Source organism: Schistocerca piceifrons, chromosome 1 (genome assembly GCF_021461385.2).
Source record: "Schistocerca piceifrons isolate TAMUIC-IGC-003096 chromosome 1, iqSchPice1.1, whole genome shotgun sequence".
Classification (NCBI taxonomy): domain Eukaryota; kingdom Metazoa; phylum Arthropoda; class Insecta; order Orthoptera; family Acrididae; genus Schistocerca; species Schistocerca piceifrons.
Genome location: NC_060138.1, coordinates 158099281 through 158117573, shown reverse-complemented (window position 1 = coordinate 158117573; position 18293 = coordinate 158099281). Strand labels below are relative to the sequence as shown.

The 18293-nt window shown below is 41.8% G+C and overlaps 1 protein-coding gene across 1 annotated transcript in view; it reads left to right on the top strand.

Annotated features, from left to right (window-relative positions):
- The window catches only part of LOC124793773 (trithorax group protein osa-like), a gene marked incomplete at its 5' end in the record, with an annotated part of 285916 nt that overhangs the window by 100090 nt on the left and 167533 nt on the right, over positions 1 to 18293 (top strand). The window contains 3 exons of the mRNA XM_047258050.1: positions 878 to 1099; positions 8611 to 8768; positions 14938 to 15188. Coding sequence (XP_047114006.1) covers positions 878 to 1099; positions 8611 to 8768; positions 14938 to 15188 — 631 coding nt within the window. The remainder of the gene's footprint in view (positions 1 to 877; positions 1100 to 8610; positions 8769 to 14937; positions 15189 to 18293) is intronic.

The window sequence follows — 18293 nt, the reverse complement described above, 5'->3', positions numbered from 1 at the left end:
TAGCTCTATCACTCATTGTACTTTGGCTTCTCAGTACTTCTGGAACAAGCATGAAGTAAGTCAATGCATGTTTGTGTGGACGAAGCTCTCCCCCCTCCAGATGACGGAGAAGAGCACTGCGACAGAGGCGGTGCAAGGCTGCCTGCAGGATCGCCGTAAGAAGAACGGGATATCCGGTTTGTTGAAAACTAACTCAGTGCACTGTCAATTATATAGGCACAAGCATCTGCTACAGCGGAGGAAAACTGGTAAGATCAGTGTTTTTGCCTGTGAAACGCCTGAGATACTCTGTGGCATACAGAGCACGTGAAAGCAAAGCTACGTGGTCCTGAGCAGATGCTTGTTGCCTTCAGTAAGAGGCGCTGTCACTGGATTTGTTTCCGTGAGCCGACTGCATCATTGAGCTATCCGCTATGGCGCCCAACATGTTCATTAGCAACCATTTCCAGTCATGCAAATTGTATTTTGACTCTTTTGCATTTCATGAAAAACGTCCTGTGTGTTACATTTACTAACCCATACAGGACGAGTGACTCAACAGTTCTGGTATCCGCTTATCTCGAATGAAAATAAGGTGTCGCAGCCAAATTGGTTGAAAGAAGCCAATCATGCTAATATACGCCAAGTTAGATAAAATCGTGCAAAAAGAGGTTAATAAATTTAATACAGCGATGCCAGAACAGTCTCCTGTACGTGATGGACTGCAAAAGTAAGAGCTAGAAGCTCTGATTGAATTTGCGCTTCATTAGTTTGTTCCCACTATGGGACTGCTTATCCAAATTGTCCCCTCTGTAACTCAAAAACAATGGTTGTGTGTTGGGTGCCATAGCAGCAGCCGCAGCAGCAACAGCAGCAGCAGCCGAATCTGCAGCCGCAGGAGCAGCTGCCGCTGCTGAAGACGGAACCGGTGACAGAGCCGCTGTACCCGCGCCCCATGTACCACTTCGATCCCAACGGCGGGGCGCTGCCGCCCGGCTTCTCCTCGGCCATCAACCTGTCCGTCAAGTGTGTAGCGGCAGGCCAGCTCAAGGGCAACACCTCACCCGGCGGCTCCGTCATGGACCTGTCCACGTCCAGCGTCACCTCCACCAGCCCCCAGGTAAGGCAAGCAGCTCTGCCCTGTTACTGCCCTGCTCGCACTCCGGTTCACCAGAGGGGATCGACGAATAAGCCATTCTTGAATTACAGGTGAGCAATTAAACTACATCTAAGACCTGCTTATATGTGTGTCAATTGAAGATACCAAAGTTACGGGATCCTGTCACGAGACGCGTGTATTTCATTCAGTTACAGAACACTTTCATCTAATCCTTGACATGTTGTATCACTACAGGAGTAACAGTTTAATATAAGTCATAAAGCAGTTAAGCAGTAAAATAATCGAGACTTCACGATGTTTCTGGTAAAGATTATAATTTAAATAGTGTAACATTATGTGATTGCCTTATCATTTTAAATCATTCACTAATCGAGTAGTCGCTCGGCAACAGCTACAGTTAGCAAATAATGTTGCGAGAATGTAAAAGGTGAACGTCCTGTGACGTTACGTGTTTATTGTCGAAGCGCCGTCAGACATGCAGTGAGTTACTGACTTTGAAAACCGCGGCGCGAGAAACGGACAGAAGAAGAACACTTTTAGACATTCCTATATTCTCGATTAACAGTTATTCAGTTACTGATTTTTTTTTTTCTCTTGTCTCTTGTAACTTGTGTCGGACGCGCATGTCTTGCCGCCGTATTATTATTGTTAAAAATAATATTATTTTAGTGTAAAGTAAAAGCTCAATACTAAAAGTGCAATACTGCATAGTAGTAGATTTATTGTACGACGTGTATGTGAAAACGCCTAAAGAATTATTTTCATTACGAGAAGAGAAGTGCCAGTCAAAACGGCATCCATGTTAAATCCTTCGTTGCAGTGTAAGTTCATCTATTAATTGCCATAAATTCAGAGTTAAACGGAACTGGTGTATGGACTATTTATTTAGTATAGAATCTATGTCTCACTCTTTCATGAAGTTATTTAATTTTCTTTATGTTTCTGCCAAATAGAGAGTTCACAGTCACGAATTCTTTCGTCGAAATCGGACGAAAGTTGCATGCGGCGAAATATTTTCTCCGCGCCATATTCTACTGGTAAATGCATGATAAACTACGGTCCCTTAGGAAATCATGTTGAGCTATCCAAAAATAATTATATTTTGAATAGGCATTTACTCTCCTCTGCAATGCAACTTCCGACTGATCAGACGATCCAACAAGAAACAGCCGCACACGGTCGGCGTTCGCAAATATATTTCCACCGCTCATTATGGCTATATGTTACAGAACAAAAGTAAACATATTGTTATAATTAGCGACTACGAACGGGGACATTTATAACTGTATGTTTATGTATACACATTACGTAAACATATCGTTATAACAGTCAGTAGCAGGAATACAAATGCCACACGACAAAATATAAGCTAGAAAAATTAAGCAGCTCATGAATAATTTAGGCTTTCGATCCTTATCTATGAAAACGAAGGCGTGAATACGAAAGAGAGGTAGTGAATTCAACAGCCTACAGACGGATATGTGGTTTAACTAAAAGTCACTGGGGTCAGCAGGCGCATACACACCCTCGAAAGTCACGCCAAAGAACTTCTCAGTTTAGAAACGATGCCTGGAATATAAGCTTCAATCATTAAACAACACGAAGATAAACGTGAAAAAGAGATTGTAACAAAAATTATAATATTAAATATGTAGAACTTAGAGATAATTTGAAAAGTGTGTTCGGAACTTCATGTGCATCTGGCAAAATAATGAAACATCAGTACGGCCGAGAAAACATTCTAGAACGTAAGAAGAAGGCAAACGCCATTTCATGCCTGTAAATCTTCGATCGTTGTCTTCCAACAACTGTACATTAGAAGCAGCAAATATCCACCAACTTGCTTAATTATTAATACGTTGACTACAGTATCACAAGGCCGCCGTTGGCCACAGCAGACGCTCAGGTCTAACGCCGTTGACTGGTCTCACCTGGCGAAGAAACATCCCTCACTATGCATGCAGCAGTCAGTGCGTTAAACAGACAGGAACGTACAAAGATGTACAGTTTATTTGAATAAATAATTACTTAATACATTTCTGCAACGATGTTTCGAATAAGCCGTCGATTTAAATGAACTGGGGCGAATAAGTAAAAAAAAATTACTCTCAGCAAGTTTCTCTAATAAATCAGATAAAACAGCGGCTAACACAGGACAACTCCGCAATGCCAAAAACTGGCTGTTACGGTAAGTAATGCATGGAGGAAAAAGCCAGGCACTTTTCAGTGTCCTGATGAAGCCTATCATAGTATTTTTTATGTTAACAAGATGTATAACAGCCTTTGAAGAATTTGTTTCGGTAGCAAAGTGCCAACGGAATTATAGTATTTCACTTGACTACGACTTTTTTCACCGGCCTTTGCCTTATATTTACTTCGCCGCACATACTTTCTCCGACTTCTGCTTTCTGATACATGTAAGCAGCAATACTGGGAAATAGCACAAAGAATAGTTCTTTGAATGTGAAAAGCTTTTAATGGTCACTTGGTAAATTATGAACCACAGAACACACAATAATAAGATACAATCACAAAATAACTTTTTAACATTCTTGAATAGACTTACTATTGCAATCAATGGCGTTACTTTTCGATATTATCAGAAAATGATGCACTAAATCGATATTTACAGTTAATGTCATCCGATGTAAATTGTGGTTTTTAATCTACGTGACAGATGTCACATTGCTTTTTTGTGATTACCGGCGCTATTTATGTTTTCAGCTCGAAACCATTTCCACGGCTTCGGACTTGTTCGAAAGAACAGAAGCTTCATATCGAAACGCGTCACTTATTTTCCCAATAGCACCCACTACGAACCATTTAGGACCCGTTTCGCCCGCCCTCACTTTCGTTTTCACTGGTCAACGAAGCGATGTATTGCTTTTTATGGGTGAGGAGAACCGCTGTTAATCATCTCCATCGACCACTTGCAGCTGGCTGCTGCTTTATCTCCCCTGGTAGCAGTGCTTTCACAAATTGCGGCCATAAAGGCAGTTAGTGTTCATTTGTCGAGCACACTGAGTCCGAGTAAGAGCCAATCACGCTCTGTGCGAGAGGTAGTGAAGAATCAAGAGTGGGTGCTAGTGACCGCTAGACCGTTCTTCTAAATCATAGTGTGACGTGTGTAGTTGCCAAGGAAAACGGTTGCTTTCGCACCCGACATGCAAGAGGATTGTGCATGACCAGTCACATTATGAATCCGTAGCTTCCTAGGAAAACATACATTACATAAAAAGCGCTTTCCTTAACTCAGACAAACATATCCAAGAGCGCTGAATTAGCAATCTTTTTCACCACAATGCCGGCGACGATTCGTCGCACGAACACCACGAGATAATAAAAGCATTGAGGAGCCATGCTGAGTGATGACCGTTCATTCAGCGCCAACAACTTTCGAAGATTGGTCGTAACTCAGTTAAGTCACGCAAATATTACTCGATGGTGTCCTACACTGGGATATAGGTCAAGTGAGCTGAGTGAGGGAGGGGGCATGAAATATAGGTATGGTCGTGTTCGTGGAGTGTTCCTCAAAGCATTATGATACAAACCTGGTGCGATGCCGCGAAGGCACAGATCTTCTGCGAGATAACATTGTTGAACAAATTGTCATAATCGACCCGACTGTTGGTTTCTGTATTGTCCGCCAGTGAGAAACGATGACGGACCTATCCGCGACAGTATTTCCATCTTTCCATTACCTGTTCCAGCATTGTCCTAGACTGGCTGTTTTCCAAGAACCAAGGTACTCTCCGTGCATCCCTAAGACAGTAGCCTGTAAAACCTCATAGTTGTACTGCTGCACAATTCGCGTCCCTAGACATTTCCGCAATCAAATGCGGTTACATCGCGCGTCTTATCCATCCGCCTTCGATTGTCTCACAGTACAGCGTCTGACTTCATTCTAGAGATGTCATTCCCAAGCATTCCATTCGCCATGGCGACAGAAACACACTCGCGGCAATACTGCACCTATCTCAAATTCAGTCACTCTTGGTTACATTAATCAATTTGTAATATCTTCACCATACATCAGGAGGCAATTACTAAGACTTTGTAATTGTTTGACACTATTACATTTTAATTTTGTTTTAGATTATAATAGTTTGGAGACTTCAAGGCTATACTTTCAGTTGTCATGGTCAGTGACAGTAACAACACGAATTAAAGTGCTAACTATTCTGTCACTTATCGTTATTTGCATCTTCCAGCTCGAGTTATGCCTTTCGGTCATTTCTCGCAGAACTGACTCTGGTACACTTTTCTTAATAGTGGTCACACATTTAATATCTACTGCTAAAGTCACAAACTGAAATAATTCGGAGACGTTTCATAGAAAACATTAATTATAAGTTGTCAACAAGACGATAAATATTAATGATCCCGTGTAAAGATATCTACTGTTTCTTTGCTACTTGTATACTTGCTAGTCAGTGTCGTAAACTAACAGTGCCACAGTCAGCTATCATTTCGCCACTCATTTTTAATTATTAATCCTAGCATTTTCGACTAAAATCTCGGACTCTAAAAGACAGGCGAGTAAATTTTATCTTTCTTTTATATCAGATTAAAAACTTGCATGAATTCGGCAGTGGCATCAAATCTCTAAGAGAGACAACAAGCTATTGTTCGCTTTCCGCTGTTATTTCTCAAATTATTATTTCTATAGTTTTCAAATAATTATTGGAGGTTATTATAATAGGCTTTGCTCATGGAAAGAAATTTAATTTCGATTTTCGCAGCTATAAGAGGAATTAAAATACCTTCAACAATCATAAAGCAACTACGAACAATATAGCCACACAAACGAAAAATTTGCTCACTGCACACAATGTAATGCGGAATATATCACATCACAACAAGGAAACGTGATTATACTGCACATCTTTCAGTGATAGCATAATACTTACACGAAGATGTTGCCATGGGAGTAGCCGTCACAGTGAATATATTGTACACATTTCTCCAAGTGCTTTAAAGTATGAGTTGTGTGAGTTCAACACACTACTCTCAGATGCTCCGTGAAATAGACTCATGTTTGCAATTCTTACGAATAATTCATCCATAAAGCGTTTCTGCTCCCCTAGATCACATGGTGCCTCATGTTTCACATGATGATAAGGTTAAAAGTATTTCCTTCAGAAATAATTCTCATGTCGAGATATTTCCAGTTCTACATGTTCATCGACACACATACCCCGCAAGCCACCATATGGTGTGTGGCATAGGGCACCTTCCACCACTATTAGTCATTTCCTTTCCTGTTCAACTCGCACATACAGTGAGCGACAAACGATTGTCTATATGCCTCCGTATGAGCCCTAATTACTCTTATCCTATCGTCCTGGTCTTTGCGCGAAATGTAGTATCGTTCCGCAGCAAGCTTCAAGTCGTTCTCTAAACTTTCTCAATTTGCTGCACGAAACCATGTCGTCTTTCCTTCCCACTTGAGTTCAGGAAGCGTCCCGTAACACTCGCTTGTTGATTGAGCCGACCTATAACAAACCTAGCAGCCCACCTCTGAATTGCTTCGATGTTATGCTTTAATCCGATCTGATGGGGAACCCAACCAGTCGAGCAGTACCCAAGAGTGGATCGAACTAGTGTTCTATACGCGTTCTCCTTTACAGATGAACCAATAAACCGAAGTAGAATTTTCACCTACTCTACCACGATCCTCACATGCTCCTTGCATTTCACATGGCTGCCGCTGCGTTACATCAGATATTTAATCGACGAGACTGTGTCAAGTAGTACACTAGTAACGCCACGTTCTTTTATCCTACTCTTCAATATTAACTTTGATTTTTCTACATTTAAAGCAAGTTGCCATTCATCGCAGCGACCAGAAGTTTTGTCAAGTCATATTATATCCTCTTAACAATCACTCAGCGACAATACCTTATGGTATACCACAGCATCATTAGCAAACAGCCATAGATAGGTGCTCACTCTGTCCGTGAGATTATTTATGTTTACAGAGAATACGAGCGAGCCTGTCACGTTTCCCTGGGACATTGCTGACGACTATGTTTAGGGTTCTATTACTTAAGAAATCTTCGACCCATTCATATACCTAGGAACCTATTCCGTATACCCTTACCTTCGTTAAGAGTCTACAGTGGGGTACCGTGTAAACTCACTCCGGAAATCTAGAAATATGAATCTGCCTGTCGCCATCATACATGTTTCGCAGGATATCATGCGAGAAAAGGGTAAGCTGAACATCTGCCCTATTAAGCATCAGAATTTCATTCAAAGCTTCCAAGCTCTCCTAACAATCTCAAGGATCTTAAAGAGCCACAACCCTTCATCTGTGAGGGAACACTAACTCCACCACAGCTCATTCATCCATAACATTACTGAAAGTGATACTTTCGAAGACATTTGAGATGGACGCATCGAATATACTGGTATTAACTTATTTTGAAGAGGTTCTCGTTAGTAGAAATACTCAGTTCCTTTAAGTGTGTTCCTCTCTACCAACTAGTCAAACATTCAAAAAACTTAAAGGGTTAATATGACACGAAACTAAAATCAAAACCTCTACCTGATATCAGTTCATAGGAGCATTAGTGTTGTCCATTGAGCGATCTTATAACCAACCCTCATTACCTCGTGTTATATGCTACTGACTGTGGGTAAACTGAAGAGCGACCAAGCGATTCTCCACTCTCTCTAATCAACTACGTCACGAGGAGGACCTAAAAGCTGTTTCCCAATGTTCTTCCGGCCTTTCCGCGGCACGTCTTTTAAATCTCTGGCAACGCAATGCTCAGGCACGGCTGAGAGTGCTTATTTTCCACTAAATGTATAAACACTATACGGAAGCCAGACTTTATCAGCTACATAACTAACACAAGAAACCGACATCAACAGAATCTGCTTTCCACTGTTAGACGGGAAAGAGATTCTTGCAGAAAGGGCCACTTTGCCCACCACAAGCACTACTCGCTAATCGGTTTACAGACAAACTACACATGAATCCGGATTCTTATTATGCCAATCGTTAACATACATTAAACACAAATGTCTTTAAAATTTTCCAACAAGCCATCGATCCCAAAACCAGAGAAAGCCTTTGATGACGTCATTTTAGCGTGTTGTCCCATAAGCAGCACGGACTTGTTTCTCCGCTTTCCCCATTCGGAAAACACCCACCACAATTATTACGCATTATGACTGCTAAGAAATTCCACAGTTATATTAATTACACATTTTTATTTCCGTCATGCACCCCTCACTGGTTGTTTCTCTTGAGTTCTTTTACCATTTCTGTGGTCAGATATTGCGATGTATAGAAAGTTTCCTTGTGTCCCCTACCTGAAGTCCTAAAACCATCACAGGACGATGAAATGAATGATTTTATTTCATTTTGTAAGCAGTAGAATATTATTTCACAGGCCGCTCGAGACAGTTTGCCGTCCGATCCGTCACATGCTGTTTCACCACTGCTGGAACTGACACAGCCTCCAAACGGCAACATGAAGTAGAAAGTTGTTCTGTTGCAGGGCCCGGCATACGGAGCCAGCAGCCTGAGCCCGCACTACGCCGGTCCGCGGGGCTCTAGTCCGCAGGCGGCGACCAGTCCACACCTCTCCGCCAGTCCGCACGTGCCCAGCCCGCAGGGACAGACTCTGGACCTCAGCGTCAGCAGGGTTCCCGCGAGGTCAGAACCCGTCTCTCACGAGGTCATTCCAGTAGTCTCAGTGAAATGATTACTACTGTAAAAAAAAAAAAAAAAAAAAAAAAAAAAAAAAAAAAAAAAAAAAAAATCGCGGGCGTCAGTCTCTCTAGACAAAATGCAAGCCTACAAATTGTGACGTGCCACCTTGTATCAGAAATATTACTCTCTGTTACTCAATGGTTCGCTGTTGTGTCGCTTGATGTCTCAAGCAAAACATATTGGGATAACAATGGTCCACTGGTTCTGTATTCTTTTTCATGTCAAAAGACGCTTAAAAAGTAAAACAGGAGAAGCATCAATTTAGTATACTAACAAAGCTATAACATTCTTCCACATATTTCACAAATGAACCTAATTCTTCAGTGGAACCGCAAGACAATATTTCAATACAAGCTTAGTAATTCCATTACGGAAAAATGAGAAATAACCGACATTATTTTGGAGCGTCAGCAGTTTCGATCGTTCAGAAGTTTTCTGAAATGTCTATCCTATCTAAGCTAATAACTTTTACGAATCGTTTCCAAATTCATCGCTGTCATTCAGAAATGTTTCATTTCGCGCAAGAAAAGGTAACATACGATTTATGTAAATTGTCTCGTACTATTTTTCTCATTTTTGAGTTCCCGCCCGAGTTGCTTCTTCTGACAACTCGCATTTCGCATTCTGATCAGTGCATTTGGTAGTCCTTTTTACTGATCGAGAATCTAGTTTGGGTCCCCGCACACTTTGTAAGCTTAGTGTTGACAGACCTGTTCTCTCTCTCTCTCTCTCTCTCTCTCTCTCCCGAACACTTTGGAAGCTTGGTGTTGACAAACCTGTTTTCTATATTTATTTCTCTCTCTCTCTCTCCAGAACACTTTGGAAGCTTGGTGTTGACAAACCTGTTTTCTTTATTTATTTCTCTCTCTCTCTCTCTCTCTCTCTCTCCAGAACACTTTGGAAGCTTGGTGTTGACAAACCTGTTTTCTATATTTATTTCTCTCTCTCTCTCTATATATATATAATATATATATATATATATATATATATATATATTCTACACCATTCTTACTCCAGGGCTTATTTTCCTGTCTATCCAGTCATTGTCTTCAACTGTCGTATGCATACAACCTCAGACAATGATTCCATGACTTCGTTGTCAATTTGTACTAGGTTCTTTTCGTTATTTTTGTGATGCATTATATTAGTGTTATTGTATTGGATATCAGTCCTATTTTAAGCTTGCCGTATGAAGTTCTTCCATCAAGTAATACATGTGCGTTTCCTTTCTTTATGTAATGACTTCCTTGATAAGCAAGAAGAACAGTGCGTTAGCATATTAGATTGGATTTTGTAGCTACTGTGGAGTCGAACGAATCTCGAAATAACGTCATTCAATTATAAACTTGTTGTGCTACCTTTTACCCAGTCTTCTTAATAAGTCCTTTTCCCCTGTTACTACGGCAGCGCCTTGATACTACATATCAGCTATTGATATTTCTCCCATGCTCAATGTCTTCAGTGTACATATCTAATTCCGACTACACTTCAAATTATATTCCCTGACTATGGAACCGATGGAAGACTGAAGATATTTAGCAAAATACAAAAGACCTAAAATTAACGTCGATGAGGCGCAATTGTGAATACAGGGTATTGTTTTACCGTCATGACGCGTTTCACAAGCAACCTCTAGAAAATAAAGAAAACGTAACACTGAAAAGGTATCTAACTCAGCTGGTGGTACGTTCTTCGAGGAAAGCGAAGAAGTACAAAGAATGAGGGTGCGAGGCACTGGAAATAAAACTCCTAGCGCCTCATCTGAACAATGATACTGGTGCGGACGGGCGCCCATCACGAGGACGACTCAGCAGTGAGAGTCAGCGGGGAAGGGGAAAGAGAGGCTGTTGGGTTCGGCGTCGGCGTCGGCGTCGGCGCCGTTTTTGCGGGCCGTAACGAGGCAGGCCGCGCTGCCTCCGCGCGAGATGGGCCTTGTTTACAGCGGCGCATTAGCATTGCCGCAGCGCCGAGTGCGGCACGCCTAACTGCCAGACACTCTCTCTGTCACAGGCGCCGTAAATTCCTCTCACACTTCCTTCCTTTTGTTTTCTGGCCCGGAACCAAGAGCGAGGCGTTAAATGAGTATGTGTTATGTCGTAAAACGTATGTTATTACAGAAGGCGTACGAGCTACCGCCGCAAACTGAGATACGGAGCGGTTAGAATGTGACCGATGTCAAGTCTAAAACAATTATCTTGAGATGGATGGTGAACAATCATAAGTAAGTGATAACTGACATGAGGTGCAAGGTGAACTCTTACATTATTGAAACAGCTATATGACGATTATTACAGAATTAAAACATTGGATTTTAATCAAGGAACAACATCGAGATAATGCATAATATAGTATTGGACGATCGGCGATTAAAGGTGTATAAAATAGCAGATGCCATAACCATATCAGAGAAAGAATTAACCATGGTGCAACTTTGTGCAACGTAAGTGCCGAATTTGTTGAAAGTTGAGTAAAACTAAATTTGCTATTGTTGACGGGACTTGGTTAAGCTACTGAACTCGAAAAACCAATCAACATTCATAGCAGTGAGTCGAATACCATTAAAAAAGAAAGAAAAAAAGGACGCACAGGCGGCAGGAAAGGTTAACGCCGGCGTTTTCTAGGATGCAACACTGTTTAAGTCTTTTGTATTAAATGAAATGAAAAGCCATTAGAGATTTCTATTGCAATCGGAAAAAATACCTCATCAAGACATTGCAGCTGATCACAGAAATTCTCTGATTATGGTAAAACTGAAGCATTTGAATAGCGAACTGTTGGGACATCCGCTCTGCTCATGAGACTTGGCTCTTCCGAATTCTATTTTTCCACACATTAAAAGAAATGTAAAAAGTTTTTAGTCTAACGAACACATTATTGCAACCGTAGAAAGATATCAAGAATTGTAAGAAAAGGTTTCCTGGTATTTTCATACTGGAAAATGTGAGATAAGTGCACTGACCTGAAAAGAGTACTATTGTGTTGTAGCCTTCAGTTAGAAGACTGGTTTAGTGAAGCTCTCCACGCTACTTAACACGACTAAGTCTCTTCTTCTCTGCATAACCACTGAACCTGCGTAGTTCTGTAACATCACGTTCTAAAAACTTGAACTCTCTTCTTGCTTGTATTGTTTATCGTCAACGTTTCACTTCTGTATTCGGCTGCTCCAGCAAATACTTCATAAAATACTTCATAACCTTATATTTATATTCGATGTTAACAAATTTATCTTTTTTAGAAAAATCTGTATAGCTTTAGCCAGTCTGTGTTTTATATCCTCTTTACTTCTGCAATCATCACATATATTGCTATACAAATACCACAACTTAGCCAACACTTTTAGTGTCTCATTTACTAATCTAATTCCCTCAGCATTGCCTCATTTAATTCATCTACTCGTATAAACGTGATTCCAGTATCCTTGTCTTTCAACTGGTATTCCAAGCCCGTTGCCGTCTCTGACAGAATTACGATATCATTACCAAACCTTAAAGTTTTTATTCCTTCTCTCTGAATTTTAATTTCTTTTCCAAATTTCTTATTGGTTTCCCCCATAGCTTGTTTTATGTACAAGTTTAGTAATATCTAGGTTAGTCTCCAACTCTGTCTCATTCCACTTCTCAACTAGTGTCTTCCTTCCGCTCTCAATTTTTATAACTCGGTGTGGTTCTGTACAAGCGGTAGATAAACTTTCGACTCCATCCATTTTATTCTGGTAACGTCGTTTAAAGCCAAATATGACTTATATTTGTCCATTCTGTCAGTGGTACCTGAATACTTTTCATCTTGCTGTCGTTGTCGTCATTATAATCAGCATCCTACAGTAGTTGTTAACTCATGTTTGTCGGTTATCACTGCTGCTCGGTGCTTTCAACTTTAGTATCAGGATTTTATAACGAGATTTGAACATATGACGCAATCTCGCATGATTTCTTCACAGTCAAAACATCAGCTTTGATATTTAAGTGTTGACATGAGCAGCAAAACGTGTGATGGCAGCTCACTGGAAGTTCAGTATGTGGTTGTGTGAATGAATGTCTTGTTGCTCTACAATGGGAAAACTGCAGTTAACACTTCGAAAGAAAATGTTCATTCAGCATCTTATTTTACCACTATCGTTTCAAGGAAGCACAAATTTAGTCTTCGTCTGTGCAAATCAGGTCCATGCATTATTGTTAAATGATGTCATCCATAGGCTCATATGTCTGAAAGAAGACTCGAACTAGCAGTCGACTGAGTATGTGAGATGTGTCATACAGACTGAGATGCCGCCATCTAATACCGATGTATGACCTACGAAACAAAATAGAGTTTAGTACAGGGTGACACACGGGAGACGGACGGTTTTGAACTGCGTAGTACTGAGGGCGCTGTGGTGGGAGGTGGTCGTGGTGGGGATAGTTCTGATCCACACAAGACGCCATTTCATTTACTCACTCACTATGGAGCAGTGGGACTTGCAACATCGAGTGTTTGTCTATGACAGTTTCGTGAAAAGTGGTGAGTCTGTTATTGCTACGCAGCGATTGTTTCGTGCGCGGTTTAATGTCGTTCGACATGGGGCTGTTCCGAGCCGTAACACAATCCACAGATGGGTGGTAAACTTCAGACCAACTGGAAACATACTGGATAAGAAGCATCCTGGCCCGAGACGCAGAGTAACGACACCAGAAAATGTTGAAAGGGTAAGGCAAGCGGCGGTCAGAAGTCCAGGACGGTCAGCTAGACGTCATGCTAGTGAGTTACGAATCAATCGTGAATGGGTTAGACGAATTTTGCATAAAGAATTAAAATTCCATCCCTACAAAATGCTCATAGTCGAACAACTTAAGGTTGGTTGGTTGTTTTGGGGAAGGAGACCAGACAGCGAGGTCATCGGTCTCATAGGATTAGGGAAGGACGGGGAAGGAAGTCAACCGTGCCCTTTGAAAGGAACCATCCCGGCATTTGCCTGGAGCGATTTAGGGAAATCACGGAAAACCTAAATCAGGATGGCCGGACGCGGGACTGAACCGTCGTCCTCCCGAATGCGAGAACAACTTAAGGAAACTGATTTTACTGTACGAGAAGACTTCGCTTACAGAATGCAAGTGATTTTGGGATCGAATGAAAATGAAATTTTATCGATGAACGATGAAGCTCATTTTTATTTAAACGGGACCGTGAATAAGCAAAACCTACGTTACTGGACTCCAAAGCATCCACACCTTATCCACCAGCGTCCTCTACACTCAGAAAAAGTAACAGTCTGGTGTGCTCTTGGCTCTGTTGGCATTATTGGACCTTATTTTTTTGAAGAGAACGGGGCCACAGTTACTGTTAATTCGGTTCGTTACAATGACAGTTCTTAGACGCATATTTCCTGGCCGGATTATCTCACGTTTTGGCAATGTTCCTTGGCCTCCCAGGTCTCCCAACTCGTCAGTATGTGACTTTTTTCTGTGGGGTTGCCTTAAGAACTGTGTCTATAACCACAAACCACGAAATTTGGACGAGTTGAAGAATGCAATCATTCAAGAAATTGCTGCCATCCCTGCACAGATTTTAGTCCGTGTGATAGAGGATTTTGAGAAGAGACTTGAGTCCTGCATTCGAAATGACGGGCATCACCTTGACGACATTATTTTTCACAAATAACTTTGTTAACTAAAATGGTAATTAATGACCTTTGAATTTGTGTAAATAAACATGCATTAATTTTAAAGTTGGCTGAGTATTATTTCATTAAAAACCGTCCTTCTCCCTTGTGTCTCCATGTATTTAAAATGAGGGATGGGTTATACGTGTAATGCGTTAATTGGGACTGTAAGTGATGTGTTTAGAGAGATGCGTCCAGTCATTGCCTACTACCAACTACCTTTTTCTTCATTTCACTTATAATATTTTAAATTCCCAGTAGATACAATGTATTAATTAAATGGGAGTCTCTTTTGAAAAGTTGTTAGTGCGCGGTGAAAGAAAAGCTGGGGAAGAAAGACGAGACTCAGTGACAGTCATGAAAAAGCGCTTACGTATCGAACAGAAAAGGGTATGCGACGTACTTGATAGAAAAGCAGCAGCCTATGGTGAGGGCACACTCCGTCCGTAGCAAGAGCGACGGCTGCTTGTGTTGCAGCGGAGCGCCCAGCCCCATGTACCCAGGCGGCGCCTACCTGACGGCGGCTGCGACGGCGGCCGCAGCGGCTGCGGCAGCGGCAGCGCCCCCGCGCGACGAGCAGACGGAGCCGGTGGACTTCTCGACGGCTAACGAACCCGTCAACTTCAGCCGCGGGCCCGTTTTCCCCGCGGGCGCAGCCGCCTACAGCCGCGAGTCCACGCCCGACAGCGGCTCCCACTACCTCGACTCCTACCGCGAACACGCCAACGGTGAGTACGTAAAGGAAGGACAGCGTTTAATATTCTCCTACCTGTACATCGAGGCGGTCATACATGCACTGGCAGCACTTCGGCTCAATCACGTGACATATTCTTATTTTATGACTTCACCTTCAAAGTACACTGAGGTGACAAAAGTCATGGGTTACCTGCATACAACACACAGATGATAGTAGTAACGCGTACACGATGTATAAAAGGGAAGTATACTGGCGGAGCTATCATTCGTACTTAGGCGATTTTTGTAAAACGGTGTCAGACGTGATTATGACCACACGAAAGGAATTAAGAGGGGTAGGACGTTAAACGGGCCAACTTGGAGCAGGAGAGGCACCACAGGACATTTTATTTTCTACTGTCTATACTTTTACAAATAAATTCATAAAATTGTGTCAGCATGACCAGGAAGGATTCGGGATTCACACTCATAGCAGTGGAAGCGCAAAAACATAGCAAAATATTTTTTTTTTTTAGATATGAAATTTCATCATTTTTTCACTTACTGTTGGCTGCATTTGTTGCTATAGGTACATTTTTCTTCACAAGTAAGAGAGATTCTTTGATGAATTTTGCACAGCATACAAACCATCATGGGCGTACCCAGCGAGGGGCTAGAAGATATTCGTAGTTTTTCACTAGTTTGCTGTTTTATTTAATAAGAAATGCTGCATGTTTTCTCGGATTGTACAAGTGCATTCTTGTATTTATTAAAAGCAGTTTTTCACTGGTTTACTGTTTTATTTAATAAGAAGTGCTGTATGTTGTCTCAAGTACTTGTTTCCTGAGACTAGTATGACCTGCCCCCCCCCCCCCCCCAGTTCAGATCCTGGGCACGCCCTTGCAAACCATACTTACAGGTGTATGAAACTCTAGAATTTTCCAAATATATTAAAAACTGTGGTAAAAATTGAGATAATTAACTACAAAATTTTATTTTTTCTAAACATAAAGTTTAAACGTAACAGCTCAATCATTTTTTCATAAAGTAAATAGATTCTAGAGTTTCAGGCACCTGTAAGTATGGTTTGTATGCTGTGCAAAATTCATCGAACAGTCTCTCTTACTTATGAGGAAAAGTGTACCTATAGCAACAAATGCACCCAATAGTAAGTGAAAAAATGATGAAATTTCACATGTAAAAAAATTATTTTGTTATGTTTTTGTACTTCCGCTGCTACGAGTGTGAATCCTGAATCCTTCCTGGTCATGCTGACAAAGTTTTATGAATCTACTTGTAGAAGTATAGACAGTGGAAATTAAAATATGCTGTGGTGCCTCTCCTGCTCCAAGTCGGCCCGTTTGACGTCCTACCCCCCTTAACAGACTTAAAACGCAGAGTGGTACAAATATTTACAAACACCCAACGTAACGGACTGCACCTGAATTTTTTCAAGCTTAGCCTGCCTGCGGTAAACGTTACGTGGAAGGTGACTAGTTACAGCTGGTGACCGCTTTGAAAGAGTTAGCTCGCCCGGCTCTGTCGCTGCACGGTCTGCTTGAAACGCTGCCCTCGCGCAGTGGGTCAACCGTCTCGTCGATTACCGCGTGCCGCTAGCGCGGGTCGGACATGACGGGGAAGGAAGAGGCGTGCGCGCCAGCCTGTATCGCCGGCTGCCTCCCCTCGCCCAGGGACCAATTCCGTTTATTTGCGCGCATGTTGGCGCCGGCCGACATTGCCAATTTTCGTTTCTGTGTCCGCCGCGTCCCCCACCCGCGCCCTTCTCCTGCCCCAGCCTGCTGTTTTTTGCGTCTCTGTCGCCGCGCTGTGGGAAACTGCGCTTTGAGCGCGCCGGCGACAAGTGAACAGTACAGCTGCTTCATATCGCCGTGTTTATTGCCGCCTTTTGCCGGTGCTGTCCGGCTTCGACTTTCATTATTTTTTTGCTCGATTTGTTACGTGCGAGTAATATAGATCCTCATATTGAACGCCAATGCTCAGGAATCGACCGTATTGATCAGCGTTTCATCGCGTACAACTTTAAAAAGAGACGAAATTTGATACTGGCAGTGGTCTTTTTGTAAATCACAATAACTGTACTCTAGACTTTTACGGATAACTAGCACATGAGTGACATTTCCTCACTTAAAGGATTGTGTAACAACAGTCGCTAAGTACACTAGTTATTCCAACCTGATCATATCGATCAAGAGCTGAAACGACTGAAAATATTTGTTGCTACCGACATAAATAGGGCAGAAAGGCATACAAAATAGCGAAGTTCACGCATGTCTTAATGCGACGAGAATCTGTCCTCACCTAGGTTCTCTTTAAATATTATTTTAAGGATAAGTTAACATGCTGGACTGTATGGTACAAATAGATGTATTTAATATTTAAATCAGTAATATGTCACAAAACGTAACTTCAATATACAATATGGGCAATAATAGGGACCGATGACCTCAGCAGTCTGGTTCCTTAGGAATTCACACACACACACACACACACACACACACACACACACACACACACACAGACACACACACACACACACACACGCGCGAGCGCGCAATAAATTGGTATGTCTTGAAGGACATCAATGTCCGTTTACAGATTTTGCGTAGCGATAAAAAAATACAGTAAAGATGTGAATTATGTAATGACTTCTAACGAATAAACATTTAAATACTAAACAAGTCAGAAGTAAAACGTCACGAAACCAGAAACTGAAATCTTTGTCGGCATGCCGTAAGCCTGTTACACCAGTGTTAACCAACGCACGTACATGCATATTACATCATGCGTAAAAAACGACGCATACTAATTTCAGCATTACAGAGAGATTCAGAGTTGTATGACGCAGTAGGTTTGCTTCCGATAGGCAGTGGCTGAAGTACCGGGTGATCAAAAAGTCAGTATAAATTTGAAAACTTAATATAGCACGCAATAATGTAGGTAGAGAGGTAAAAATTGACACACATTCTTGGAATGACGTGGGGTTTTATTAGAACCAAAAAAATTGCTAGACGCTTGAAAGATCTCTTGCGCGCGTCGTTTGGTGACAATCGTATGCTCAGCCGCCACTTTCGTCATGCTTGGCCTCCCAGGTCCCCAGACCTCAGTCCTTGCGATTATTGGCTTTGGGGTTACCTGAA